Raw genomic sequence first — 13420 nt, 5'->3', positions numbered from 1 at the left:
CTTAACTTGTTAATCTCACTCCAAAACTTTTTCTTATTTTCAACAAAATTTGTTGATAACATCTCACCCACTCTCTCATTTGCTCTTTTTACATTGCTTCACCACTCTCTTAACCTCTCTCTTTTTCTCCATATACCCTTCCCTTCTACTTTGTAAAAACTTCTCATATGCTAACTTTTTCTCCCTTACTACTCTCTTTACATCATCATTCCACCAATCGCTCCTCTTCCCTCCTGCACCCACTTTCCTGTAACCACAAACTTCTGCTGAACACTCTAACACTACATTTTTAAACCTACCCCATACCTCTTCGACCCCATTGCCTATGCTTTCATTAGCCCATCTATCCTCCAATAGCTGTTTATATCTTACCCTAACTGCCTCCTCTTTTAGTTTATAAACCTTCACCTCTCTCTTCCCTGATGCTTCTATTCTCCTTGTATCCCATCTACCTTTTACTCTCAGTGTAGCTACAACTAGAAAGTGATCTGATATATCTGTGGCCCCTCTATAAACATCTACATCCTGAAGTCTACTCAACAGTCTTTTATCTACCAATACATAATCCAACAAACTACTGTCATTTCGCCCTACATCATATCTTGTATACTTATTTATCCTCTTTTTCTTAAAATATGTATTACCTATAACTAAACCCCTTTCTATACAAAGTTCAATCAAAGGGCTCCCATTATCATTTACACCTGGCACCCCAAACTTACCTACCACACCCTCTCTAAAAGTTTCTCCTACTTTAGCATTCAGGTCCCCTACCACAATTACTCTCTCACTTGGTTCAAAGGCTCCTATACATTCACTTAACATCTCCCAAAATCTCTCTCTCTCCTCTGCATTCCTCTCTTCTCCAGGTGCATACACGCTTATTATGACCCACTTCTCGCATCCAACCTTTACTTTAATCCACATAATTCTTGAATTTACACATTCATATTCTCTTTTCTCCTTCCATAACTGATCATTTAACATTACTGCTACCCCTTCCTTTGCTCTAACTCTCTCAGATACTCCAGATTTAATCCCATTTATTTCCCCCCACTGAAACTCTCCTACCCCCTTCAGCTTTGTTTCGCTTAGGGCCAGGACATCCAACTTCTTTTCATTCGTAACATCAGCAATCATCTGTTTCTTGTCATCCGCACTACATCCACGCACATTTAAGCATCCCAGTTTTATAAAGTTTTTCTTCTTCTCTTTTTTAGTAAATGTCTACAGGAGAAGGGGTTACTAGCCCATTGCTCCCGGCATTTTAGTCGCCTCATACGACACGCATGGCTTACGGAGGAAAGATTCTTTTCCACTTCCCCATGGACAATAGAAGAAATAAAGAAGAACAAGAGCTATTTAGAAAAAGGGGAAAAACCTAGATGTATGTATATATATATATGCATGTGCGTGTCTGTGAAGTGTGACCAAAGTGTAAGTAGGAGTAGCAAGATATCCCTGTTATCTAGCGTGTTTATGAGACAGAAAAAGAAACCAGCAATCCTACCATCATGCAAAACAGTTACAGGTTTTTGTTTCACAGTCATCTGGCAGGATGGTAGTACTTCCCTGGGTGGTTGCTGTCTACCAACCTACTACCTGTATGTGGTGTAGGTATAAAATAAGGTGGAAAGAAGAGGTCCTATAAGTTAAAATGAAAGGTTTTAATTTAACTAATGATTTAACTTGTTTCCTGTTAACCTAGTGCAGTTTTCTTGCAAACAGATAAGACTGAGAGTGTCACAGAAGTCCAGGTAATTTCCAATGATGGCCATAAACTTGATGAAAGTGAAGTTGTCATCAGCAGTTCATCTATACCTCATGAAGAGATGGACACACATCCTGAACCAGAATCTTCTACAAAGTAAGAAAAAAAAAAATCAACTTATGAGAATATTTTTATATAATGTTAATCAGTTTACCTTCTCATCATGTATTCTCAGTTTGAAGAGAAAGGTCATCTTGACCAGTATATTTTCTGGAAGTTGTATATAGTTTTCTTGAAACTTACTGTTGAGTCATATACCATGCAATTCCACCTCAGTGGGAGATGGCTAGTCTGTTAAAAAAAAAAAAAAAATCTGCAACCTCATAAACCATACCCCCGGCCGGGATTGAACCCGCGGTCATAGTCTCAAAACTCCAGCCCGTCGCGTTAGCCACTAGACCAGCTAGCCACAATAAGATTCATCCAACTAGGTATATTTCTACACCATAGGAAGGTTAGCACAGGCACCTCTGTGACCACAAATGCAAGTTTTTACAGACGAATCTCCAGCTAGCGTGGCCGTGACGAACTCTAGCTCAAGTCCCTTCACTGCCGTCAACATGACTTAAGAAATCATAATGACACGATTGCAAATAAACCATACCCCCGGTCACGGCCACGCTAGCTGGAGATTCGTCTGTAAAAACTTGCATTTGTGGTCACAGAGGTGCCTGTGCTAACTTTCCTATGGTGTAGAAATATACCTAGTTGGATGAATCTTATTGTGGCTAGCTGGTCTAGTGGCTAACACGACGGGCTGGAGTTTTGAGACTATGACCGCGGGTTCAATCCCGGCCGGGGGTATGGTTTATTTGCAATCATGTCATTACGATTTCTTAAGTCCTGCAACCTCATTTCCTCCAAATAAGCTGGACAAAAGTAACTGGGAATTATTAGTTTAATTTTTTGAAGCATTATATGTACTGCATACTAGTCTGTTTTTCCTTTTTTTAAAGGTCACGATATGAGATCACACTGGAAGAAACTGGAAAGGTGGAAGTAGTCTTGCCTACTGTTACTTCTACAAATGACACAACACACATCTCTGTAGTAGCTGTAGATGATTTATCAGAAGCCGAATTGCCTAAGGGTCTTCCACCTTCTCAGGACACTCTTAGCACAGTGAAAACACCAGTACCAGCATCTGTTGATCCGAAGGCAGTAACCAACAGATCGCCAGTTCAGAGTGAGCCAGATAACCAAGGACATTTGGAAACTTCCTCTAACATATCTAATATTTCTAATCTAAGTGGAGGAACTGCCTCAACAGGGCGGTCTCTAAGTTCAGCTGAGGAAGAGAATCGGCCCACTGTGTCACTGTTGATAGAAGGTACAACTGTAGGTGCAACAGATGTAGACGATGATGTGTTTGATCACAATGAACACCATGACTCAAAGGTTAGTGATCAAAACATGAATTTTAATTGTTTCTGTGTGTAGAGCAGTCATTCCAATGGAGTAAAAATTAAATGTGTTGAGTATTTAATTTGTATATACAGGTGGGCCCTGCTTATACAGCAGGGTAGGTTCTGGGCTACTGCTGTACAGCAAAAAATGCTCTTAGGTGAAACATGGCCTTTTTTCAATTTTAAATGCATATAGAAGCCAGACAACATGTTTACACTTGTATATTCAGTGACCAATAGAGCTACACCTACAAAAAATGCATGTACAGTACACACATTACTACCTTAAAATATTTTCATCCTTAGCTTATAGTGAGTGGTGAATATATTTATTATAGGAAGTTCAGTCTGAAAAAATGAAGAATGGGTATAATTGAAAACTGCTGCATTAGCAAAATGCCGTAAAGCAAAACGCTGTTAAGCGGGTCCCTCCTGTAATGCATTGTTTCTGTACTGGATTAGATTTTGTGCAAGATTAGAACTACAGTAATTACAATTGTTTTCTTGAAGTATATTAATGAGCAATACTTGGAGATAAGAAGCTATTTGTTACAATTTTGGTTTAGAAAGACCACAAGCATTGATAGTGAGTGATGGTAGCACTTATTTTTTCCTACTGTGTTAATTATCTCATTGTCAGACTGTGAAAGACAACTCTCACAAGAAGCCTGCATTAGTTAGGGAACTGACAATTGGAAGTGAGGTTTCTGTAGAGTCTGGAGTCTCCACTGGCTCTACTGTTTCCACCCCAACACACCAGAATGATTACTCTCAACAAAACACCCCCATTGCTCATTCTCCTGGAACAAAGATCTTGCCTAATGGAATTGGCAGGGATGGTCACAGATTGTCAGAGAGGTAACTTTTGTAATTGTGTTGTTAATTCAGTGTATGTTAAGTACTGTTATGTGTGGTATTCGTAAATGCACCTGTTGAGATAAATGGGAGTAAATTAATTGCACAGAAATTAATTATTGTTCTTTCCATTGATTTTTCTTAAATATTTGTATTAGTGAAAATTCACTTTTATTTAAAATTTGAACTCAAACACAGCTGCTTGTCTTTCTTTTCAGTTGCAAAGTTTCTTTATAAAATTTCCAGTTTTATTATTGTCTCCTGCTTTTAATAATTTGCTGATTCTTTATTTTAGAAATCACTTTGCTAGCACTTTTCTATAGGATTCACTAAAGTCAGCTTTCCTTTTTATTTGTCCTTTTAGTCGATCTGAGTGGGACAATATAAGCACAACCAGTTCAGAAAGAGATAACAGACATAGAGAGAGAGATGATGAGAGTCTGGATGAAGTTGTTCTCCGAAGATCTCAGCACTCCGATCTGGCTGATGTCACCCTCCAACCATTAGAGAAAAACAGAGACAGCAGGAATACAAGAATGACAAAACAAGAAAGCGATTTGGTTGCCTTGCGTAAAAAGACAAGAAAACGCACCCGAAAGTTTGTCGTTGATGGGGTCCTCGTTACTACAAGACAGGTCAGTATTTCTTTATGTATATTTCCAAATTAGTTTTAGCCATATACAAAGTTTGCCTGCCTTGTGACCAGGAGCTTCTCCAGAGAAAATGGCTACTAAATCAATTTTATACTAAGTGAACCTCATTTTCCCCCAATTGGCTGTTGTTTTGCCTTAGTGGGAAAGTTTAAGAAAGCAAATCATGTTGAATAATTTAGAATGTACAAGTCTTTAACAATTAATTATTCTTATTGTTCTTGATGCATCATCAATGCCATGGTCAATTAGTAATTTTATTCCTTTAGGTCTTTTATGAAGATGAGGGAATGGGCACTGGCCATTTTGCAAGGAAGCAGGAATTGCGTGAGCTCAAGATTCTGCAAAAAATTGAGCAGAAACAGTTCCAGGAACTGGGTATGAAAGCCAATTTTGCCCGAGTGGAACAAGAAAAGAAGTTTGACTTGGAGAGACAGCAGCTCTTACGAGGATATGATACTGATATAGAAGCACTAAACAGACAACAGAAACAACAAGTAAGTGTTTTGGATTTTGTATCTAAGGCATATGGTTGTTATAGTTAAAATATATTGTGGTTATTGTACAGTCCAACCATGTACAATAAAAATAATTGTTATAATTCTGTTTTACCTTGGGTTTGTACTTTGCTTTATGTTCCACTAATCAGGTAGAAAAAGCAGAGGCTTTGCAAGAGGTCGAGTTGAAGAATGCCAGCAAAAAGATAAGAGCTGAACAAGAACGGGAATTAAAAGCTTTCAGAGAATCCCTCAAGACAGAGCTTAAGCTTTTGAAACAAGAGATTGATCTTCTGCCTAAAGTAAGTTTCTTAATGTTATTAATGTAGGAAAATGTTTAGATTTCCCACATGTGCATGGGCTTTTGTATCTGCTGCTGTTATGTAATTTCCTAAATTTTTTTTATTAACACGTTGGCTGTTTCCCACTAAGGCAGGGTGACCCAAAAGAAAGAAAAACCCAAAAAGAAAGAAAAAACTTTCATTATCAGTCAACACTTTCACCATCACTCATACATAATCACTGTCCGTAAAAATCTTGTCATACTGTAGTTGCTGATTTAAAAATGTACATTTTTTTGAGGCACAAATGGTTAGAAAATTGCCTGTTTTATGTGTAAAGCTCCCATTGCAAAGGGAAACATAATTCAATTGCATCCTTAATGTGCTGCTGCTCTTGGACTCGAGCAAGAGCTAAATTAGGTTATGTTTACCATACATAAGACTGACATTTTAAATATAAATTCCATTGTTAGTTTATATATTCTTACCTTATAGGACAAGAGAAAGGAAGCCTTCAAGTCTCGCAAGGAACGGTTGGATGAGGATCAGAGTGAGAGAGAAAAATCTTTCTTGGAGAAACTACATGAAGCTCATGAGGTAAGAGTGCACTGCTTTGGAGACACTATTATTTCTAGCCTCAAAGCCAGTATTTTTGCCAAATTTAATGTCATTAGGTGTGTAATTGTCAACGAAATTTGTTGGTAAACTTTAAAAGATTTTTTTTTTCTCAAGTTGTCTGTCTCCCACTGAGGCAGGGTAACCCAAAAAAGAAAGTACTTTCATCATCATTCAACACTTTCACCTCACTCATACATAATCACTGTGTTTTCAGAGGTGCTCAGATACGACAGTTTAGAAGTCCTTCCAAATTGTAAATATCCCAGACCTCTCCTTTAAAGTGCAGGCATTGTACTTCCCATTTCCAGGACTCAAGTCTGGCTAAAATAATAACCGGTTTCTCTGAACCCCTTCACTAAATATTGCCCTGTTCACACTCCAACAGCTTGTCAAATCCCAAAAACCATTCATCTTCATTTACTTCTATCTAACACGCTCACACACGCTTGCTGGAAGCCCCTCACCTACAAAACCGCCTTTACCCCTTCCCTCCAACCTTTTCGAGGATGACCCCCTACCCCTCCTTCCTTTCCCTACAGATTTATACACTCTCCAAGTCATTCTACTTTGAGTCATTCTCTCAAAATGACCAAACCACCTCAACAACCCCTCTTCATCCCTCTGACTAATACTTTTAGTAACTCCACATCTCCTCCTAATTTCCACACTCCAAATTCTCTGCATAATATTTACACCACACATTGCCCTTGGACAGGACATCTCCACTGCCTCCAGCCGCTTCCTCGCTGCAGCATTTACAACCTAAGCTTCTCACCCATATATGAGTGTTGGTACCACTATACTTTAATACATTCCTTTCTTTGCCTCCATAGATAACGTTATTTGTCTCCACAGATACCTCAACGCACCACTCGCCTTTTTTTCCTTCATCAGTTCTATGGTTAACCTCATCCTTCATAAACCCATCCACTGACAAGTCAACTCCCAAATATCTGAAAAGCATTCACTTCTTCCATTCTCCCTCACTCCAATATGATATCCAATTTTTCTTTATCTAAATAATTTGATACCCTCATCACCTTACTCTTATCTATGTTCATTTGCCCTTCAGTACTTGTGCATTAGCAAGAAAGTTAATGATGAAGAGAGAATTGATGTGATAGGGAGTGGTAAAGGTATGTCTTCTCCAGAATCTGTTGATAGTGTGATGGTAAAAGCATTGTTATTTTATGAATTCTTCTTTTAAGTGTTTTTACACACAACAGCAGAATGTACAGTATGCTCATATAGTCAGTGGCTCTCAATTTGCAACCAGAAAATGCTGAGATGCTTATCTATGGGCTAAGCTAAAGTATAAGTGTAATGATACCTGGATAAATGACAGAAATTTGGCTAGTATGAAATATTTGTGAAATCTGAGAGTTAATGAGGAAGTGTTTTTGACAGTGGTTAATGAATTCCTTGTAGAATTTGTAGGGTAATTTATAAATGGTGGATAAAAATTTCATGAAAGATGCTGAAGGAGTGATGAATATTAGATGAGATGTCATTCCTATTTGTGAATTCCCAATTACCTCCCACCTCCCACACTTCCCCCCCCCCTTTTGTTTTTATCTTTTGATAACATTTTGGCTTGTTCTGTCCTGGACCATTATCAAGTAAAGTTAGTACTTGATGGTCCATGGTGGACCGAAATGTTGAAATGTTGCGAGCTATTTGCAGATTGTTCCAGCCATGGTATTATGACTTATTTTCTACTGCTAAATGTTCTAAGAGTTTAAGCTCGGGTTATAATGTTAGTGGAATTTTATCAGAGCATTGGACTTGTTTGCAAGACATTTTCCTTCAACTTTTATACTTGAAAATGAACATAGACTAATTACAAAAGTAGGTGAGTAATTTTTACGGAATTTATAAAAGTTTGGTTTCTCACTTAGGTATCCCTGAAACGCTTGGGGGATGATCATCGGGAAAGAATTGCTTTATTAGAGAGGCAGTTTCTTCAGCAAAAACACCAGCTACTAAGATCTAGAGAATCTGCGCTCTGGGAAATGGAAGAACGCCACCTACACGAAAAGCATCAGCTCTCCAAGAGACAACTTAAAGATATATTCTTCCTCCAGAGACACCAGGTTTTGATATTTAAATTCTGAAAATGAGTCAATTTAGATTGCAAGAGATAAAGAACTGTTAGTTGGGTTTAGAGATGAAGTTATCAGTAAAAAATTCAAATATACACCTACCATCCGACTTACGACCTGCTCGACTTACGACCGTGTTTTTTATGCCAAATTTCTGGGAAATAAACAACTATTTGTGTTATACACAGTGTTTATCCTAAACCTTACAGTATAAAATACAGTACTAACAGCATAAAAAGTAAAGTAAAACATGAAATACCAAAATAAAACAATAAAATAAAGTCATTACAAAAATGTGATGTTGATATTCAGTAGTAAAGTTCGACTTACGACCATTTCGACTTACGACCGGTTTCTCGGAACCGAACTCGGTCGTAAGTCGGATGGTAGGTGTACTTATTAATAGACATTGGATTTTCTTGACTAATTTGAATAATTTTATTGAATATAGGTTTTGTACATGGTTTAGCTAATAAGGTTAGTATATTATTTCTTCTTATTAGATGCTGCTGCGCCATGAGAAGGAACTGGAGCAAGTGAAACGGGTAAATCAGCAGAAAGAAGAGGAACTTGTTAAACGACAGCAGGTAAGTGCATATTGGGTATATTATATTTTTCCTCCATTTCTTAATTTTTATAATATATCTGGCCGGTTAAAAGTCCACAGATTAACCGGCTTGACCATAGTCATAAAACTGAAATTGAGGTCACTGACTTTCTCTCCAGCACTTTTTTCATTTTTTGATTAAGGTTGGTGTGCTTCGGGATATTTATTAATGACAAAATTCTCTCTATTTATATTATCAGTTGATCAGATTAATTTTGGTACTGCTGTTAAGTGTCACTGTAGATCATTTTCACTTGCTTTACCAGCTATCATATAACATACTCTTAAAATGATAATTAACCTGTGTGAATGATGTAATTGCTTCAGTACCTATAGAAAAATTTAATACCTAAATAATTTGTCTTTTATATACAGTAGAGTATTGCAATGATATTCACTCTGCATTGCTTTGCTTAATTTCATCACACCTTACACAAATACATAATTCTTTCTTTCAACACACCGGCCATATCCCACCGAGGCGGGGTGGCCCAAAAAGAAAAACGAAAGTTTCTCCTTTTACATATAGTAATATATATAGGAGAAGGGGTTACTAGCCCCTTGCTCCCGGCACTTTAGTCGCCTCTTACAACACGCATGGCTTACGAAGGAAGAATTCTGTTCCACTTCCCCATCGAGGTAAGAGGAAATAAACAAGAACAAGAACTAGAAAGAAAATAGAAGAAAACCCAAAGGGGTGTGTGTGTATATATATGCTTGTACATGTATGTGTAGTGTGACCTAAGTGTAAGTAGAAGTAGCAAGACGTACCTGAAATCTTGCATGTGTATGAGACAGAGAAAAAAAGACACCAGCAATCCTACCATCGTGTAAAACAATTACAGGCTTCAGTTTTACATTCACTTGGCAGGACGGTAGTACCTCCCTGGGCGGTTGCTGTCTACCAACCTACTACTTAGAAAATGCATAATTATTTTAGTAAATTTCCATAATTATTCATTTTTATATTCTATATAATCCTATAATGATTTTTAAATGGAAAAAAACAACTTCCCACAGCATGACTGTTAAGGTGCACAATTTAAAGAATTCTCACTCACTTCCTCATGAAGATAAAATGAAACACTGTTAAAACAAGAACTAATGAGAGATTAGAAGTCAGATAAGTGTGTATATACACATACATATGTAACTGTATGTGTAGTATGAACTAGATATAGGTAGAAATAGCAAGATGTACTTGTCATTTCACATATTTGAGACATTAAGAAAAGATATCAGCAGTCCTGCCATTGTGTAAAACATTTACAGGTTTGTTTCACACTTGTTTGGCAGGGTAGTAGTACCTCCCTGGGTGGTTGTCTACCAACTCTTACAGATTCCATGCACTGTGCTGTATTGTGTTCAGCATTTTGTGCAAAACTATATCTACTGTACATTGGAAGCCCCTTAAGTTAGAGGCCTTCATGCTGGTAATACAAAGAAACACCTGCCCTCCCCATCCTTGGATCAAGCCTGTCCCCCATTTCCCCAGGTGCTATGACTCCCATGGGCTTAGCACTTCCTCTAATATAAAATAATACAGGATGGAAGTCTTTCATTTGGGATGCGATAATTTTGAGAGTCTTAAAAGTTTAGCATACCTTGTTTAAATTTGCTTTTCAGATTGAAAAAAGACAGTTGCCAAAGCGAATCCGCCAAGAAATGAAGGCACGTGAACTTATGTTCCGTGAGAGTATGAGAATAAGCACTTTCCATCTCCCAGACTCCCATGAAGACGAGAAAAACAAATTAAAAAAGGTAGGACTGTATTTTGTAAGTTTTAATATTTTTTGTTACTTTTGGATAATAAATAGCCTGCACATAAAATTTAAGGAAATTTGTCACTTAAAATGTATAACAGTTCCAGGAGAATGAAAAACGTAGATATGAGGCAGAAAAGAAACGTGCAGAACAGAAACATCAGCGAAAGCTAGAAGAGCTTCAGGCATCCTCAGAATACACTGTGAAAGAATTAGAACAACTTCAGAATGAAAAGCGTATGTATCACATTGTTATGAGAAAGCATGTTTATATATGTACAACAGGAATGGCACATAGAGCTCTCTGTAAAGCTTTAGTTTTTTGTTGGAATGCCACTTTGAGTGGACTGTAAGAAACAATCTAATGTTAACTGTCAAAACTCATGTTTTCAGGTAAAATGCTGATGGAGCACGAAACTAACAAACTCAAATCTCAGGATGAAGAGTATCAGAGAGAAGTAAGAGAGTGGAAAGACAATCTCAAGCCTCGGAAACAGGTAATTATGCATATGTCACTGTTATTAACCACTATTAACATTGTATAGTCGTTGGCATCTTATTTTTTACGGATTAGTCTTGCCTTACCAACTGGAATTAACCATATATTGTTCCACTTTGATTCTAGTGATGTTCTTTGATATTATTTGATTTCATATTCATAATAAATGTATTTATTTCTCTTAAATATCTAGAGCTTGTCTTTCTTGGTTGATATAGGCGTTTTTTATGTTGTAATTTTTATTATTTTTTCACAAGATGAGATGTGATGCTTGCATATTGAGCTCATAAGTACACAGCTATAGCCTGGCTTTAATGAATATTGTGTGGTGCTCTTGTGTGCTTTTTTTTTGTACAGATGTTTGTACATTAATTGATTCTTTTTGCCAGACTGCATCAAAAGTCATATTTATCATAGGCTAAGAAGAATGCCTTATTTCCCATCCTCATTGACATCGACAGTCAAGAATTACTTGGTAAATAAAAGTTAGCTCTTAGTATCATAGAAGAAATGATAATGAATTCCAGTTCAGTGGTTCAACTCTACAAGCACTGTTACAGACTCACGAAATTGTAATGACACGATTGCCTGCTGGAGTTTTGAGACTCTCTGACCGCGGGTTCAATCCCGGCCGGGGTATGGTTTATGGACTGTTACAGACTATAGTACTTTACTGCCTCTTTTAGTTCCCATGGTATTCTTTGCATAAGTACATTTTTATCTTAAATGTTCCATCCATGCAATTTATCCCCATATCAATGAAATGGTGGTTTGTGTAGTCACTGTGCTAGCGGAATTTGAAAATATGCAATGCGAGAATTAGCCTTTGTTAGGTTTTCTTAATTTTTATTTTTTTTTGTTTTTTTTTACCTTTGGCTGGTGTTGACTCCCCCTGTCATTTTTTTTTTTTTAAGTGTACTACACTATTCACTGACTGATGAGGGGGTTAATGGAGACCAGAAACTTGAATGGTATAATTCACATTTACTTCCCATTAAGTATAAACATTACTGTTTTATTTCTTTTCAAAAGGAGAATATATGTTTGTAGATACATATTGCTGATCTTGATTAATTAGAATTTATTAATAGCAGATGTAATATTGCATCCTTAGTACAATATGTAATGTATATAATGACAAACCGATTTAATCACTAAAATTTTATCGCTGAATATGCTAACTGCAAAATATATCAAAATAGCATTGGTTGACTTTCATTAGTTGATATAGCTTGTTAAGTTTTACTGAACTGGAATTCATATGTCAGTTACCCTCGTTAATATCAACCAAAGTAAGCAAGCTGTTGGGCAGCTGGTGAAAGTTTTAGCTGAATTGGACTATCAGTCCCTTCATGATTGTTGCACAGGGACTGGAGAAGGACTTTCATGCTGATTGGATCTTTGCACAGAGAACACATCTTGACTACCAGGTGGATTATACAGTGTTTCAAAATAGCATGACTTTAGAGTAAGACTATTGGGAGTGTTCTTGGACACTGTTCACAGGAGGGCAAGGATAATGCATGACTTCAGTTTGCCATTAGCATTATTTTGTAGAATTTTTATTTTTATTTTGGCTTGAGAGTATTGTAGTTTCAGCACACTTTACATATTTTCTAGTATTTACTTTATAGGCAGTATTTGCAACATACAACTTAGGTGCAACCTAATTATTTTTAAGTAATAAGGTCTGTTTTTATTTGGATCAGCCTGAAAAACATTAATTAGATTGATTTATTAAGTTTGCACTTTAAAATAATCAGAAAGGTAAAGCCAAAGATTTTTCTGGTGAATTACGTGTAGTAGCAAACCAGTTGATAGATTGAAGATGTGAATAAAAGCAGTGTTTAAATACAGGAGAGAGAACTAATCTGGAAAATGGTGCATACTTAATGTTTGTCTAATGCTAGCTTTATGCTGGTGTCCAAAATTTTGCAAACTCACTATTTAAGTGATAGTTTGCATACATGCATTTATCAATCTTATTTCTTTAAGAAATGAATGTGATTTTATAGGAGTTTATCAATACCTCTTATTCTGTTTAATATCTTAAAGCATAGCTTCCCTAATGATAGCTTGGCTGAAAGTTTGGTAAGCAAACAAATTTCGCAAAGTATAGATGTGTATATGTATGTATGAATGCATTTAAAATCCCAAAGTTGCAAGGGTTGCATTCCTAGAGGTCACTCAAGTCTTGAATTTATGAATAATACAAAATTTGTTCTGCATTTGAGGCATATTTCTTTAAATTTCACTGGGGTTTCATTGACAGTCATAATAACTGACTAGGAAGAAATGAGATTGGATTAGTTTTCAGTATAGGAGTCCTGCACCAATTAAAAAAAAAAAAAAAGGGCATGACCAGAGAGTT

The 13420-nt window shown here is 36.7% G+C and overlaps 1 protein-coding gene across 10 annotated transcripts in view; it reads left to right on the top strand.

Annotated features, from left to right (window-relative positions):
* Slik (Sterile20-like kinase) overlaps positions 1-13420 on the top strand; it is an 82352-nt gene that overhangs the window by 58154 nt on the left and 10778 nt on the right. For 7 of the 10 annotated variants that reach the window (XM_070090272.1, XM_070090273.1, XM_070090276.1 and 4 more), the window contains 13 exons: positions 1729-1867; positions 2728-3169; positions 3818-4035; positions 4397-4667; positions 4952-5179; positions 5332-5481; positions 5956-6057; positions 7977-8171; positions 8684-8767; positions 10414-10548; positions 10652-10787; positions 10944-11047; positions 12417-12479. In XM_070090272.1, the coding sequence (XP_069946373.1) occupies positions 1729-1867; positions 2728-3169; positions 3818-4035; positions 4397-4667; positions 4952-5179; positions 5332-5481; positions 5956-6057; positions 7977-8171; positions 8684-8767; positions 10414-10548; positions 10652-10787; positions 10944-11047; positions 12417-12479 (2267 nt within the window). The remainder of the gene's footprint in view (positions 1-1728; positions 1868-2727; positions 3170-3817; positions 4036-4396; positions 4668-4951; positions 5180-5331; positions 5482-5955; positions 6058-7976; positions 8172-8683; positions 8768-10413; positions 10549-10651; positions 10788-10943; positions 11048-12416; positions 12480-13420) is intronic. The other 3 variants (XM_070090274.1, XM_070090277.1, XM_070090275.1) reach the window with 1 other exon arrangement.

The sequence above is a fragment of the Cherax quadricarinatus genome, chromosome 31 (genome assembly GCF_038502225.1).
Source record: "Cherax quadricarinatus isolate ZL_2023a chromosome 31, ASM3850222v1, whole genome shotgun sequence".
NCBI classification, from domain to species: domain Eukaryota; kingdom Metazoa; phylum Arthropoda; class Malacostraca; order Decapoda; family Parastacidae; genus Cherax; species Cherax quadricarinatus.
The sequence above is the reverse complement of the archived record's forward strand: the minus strand, read 5'-3'. Positions and strand labels throughout refer to the sequence as shown.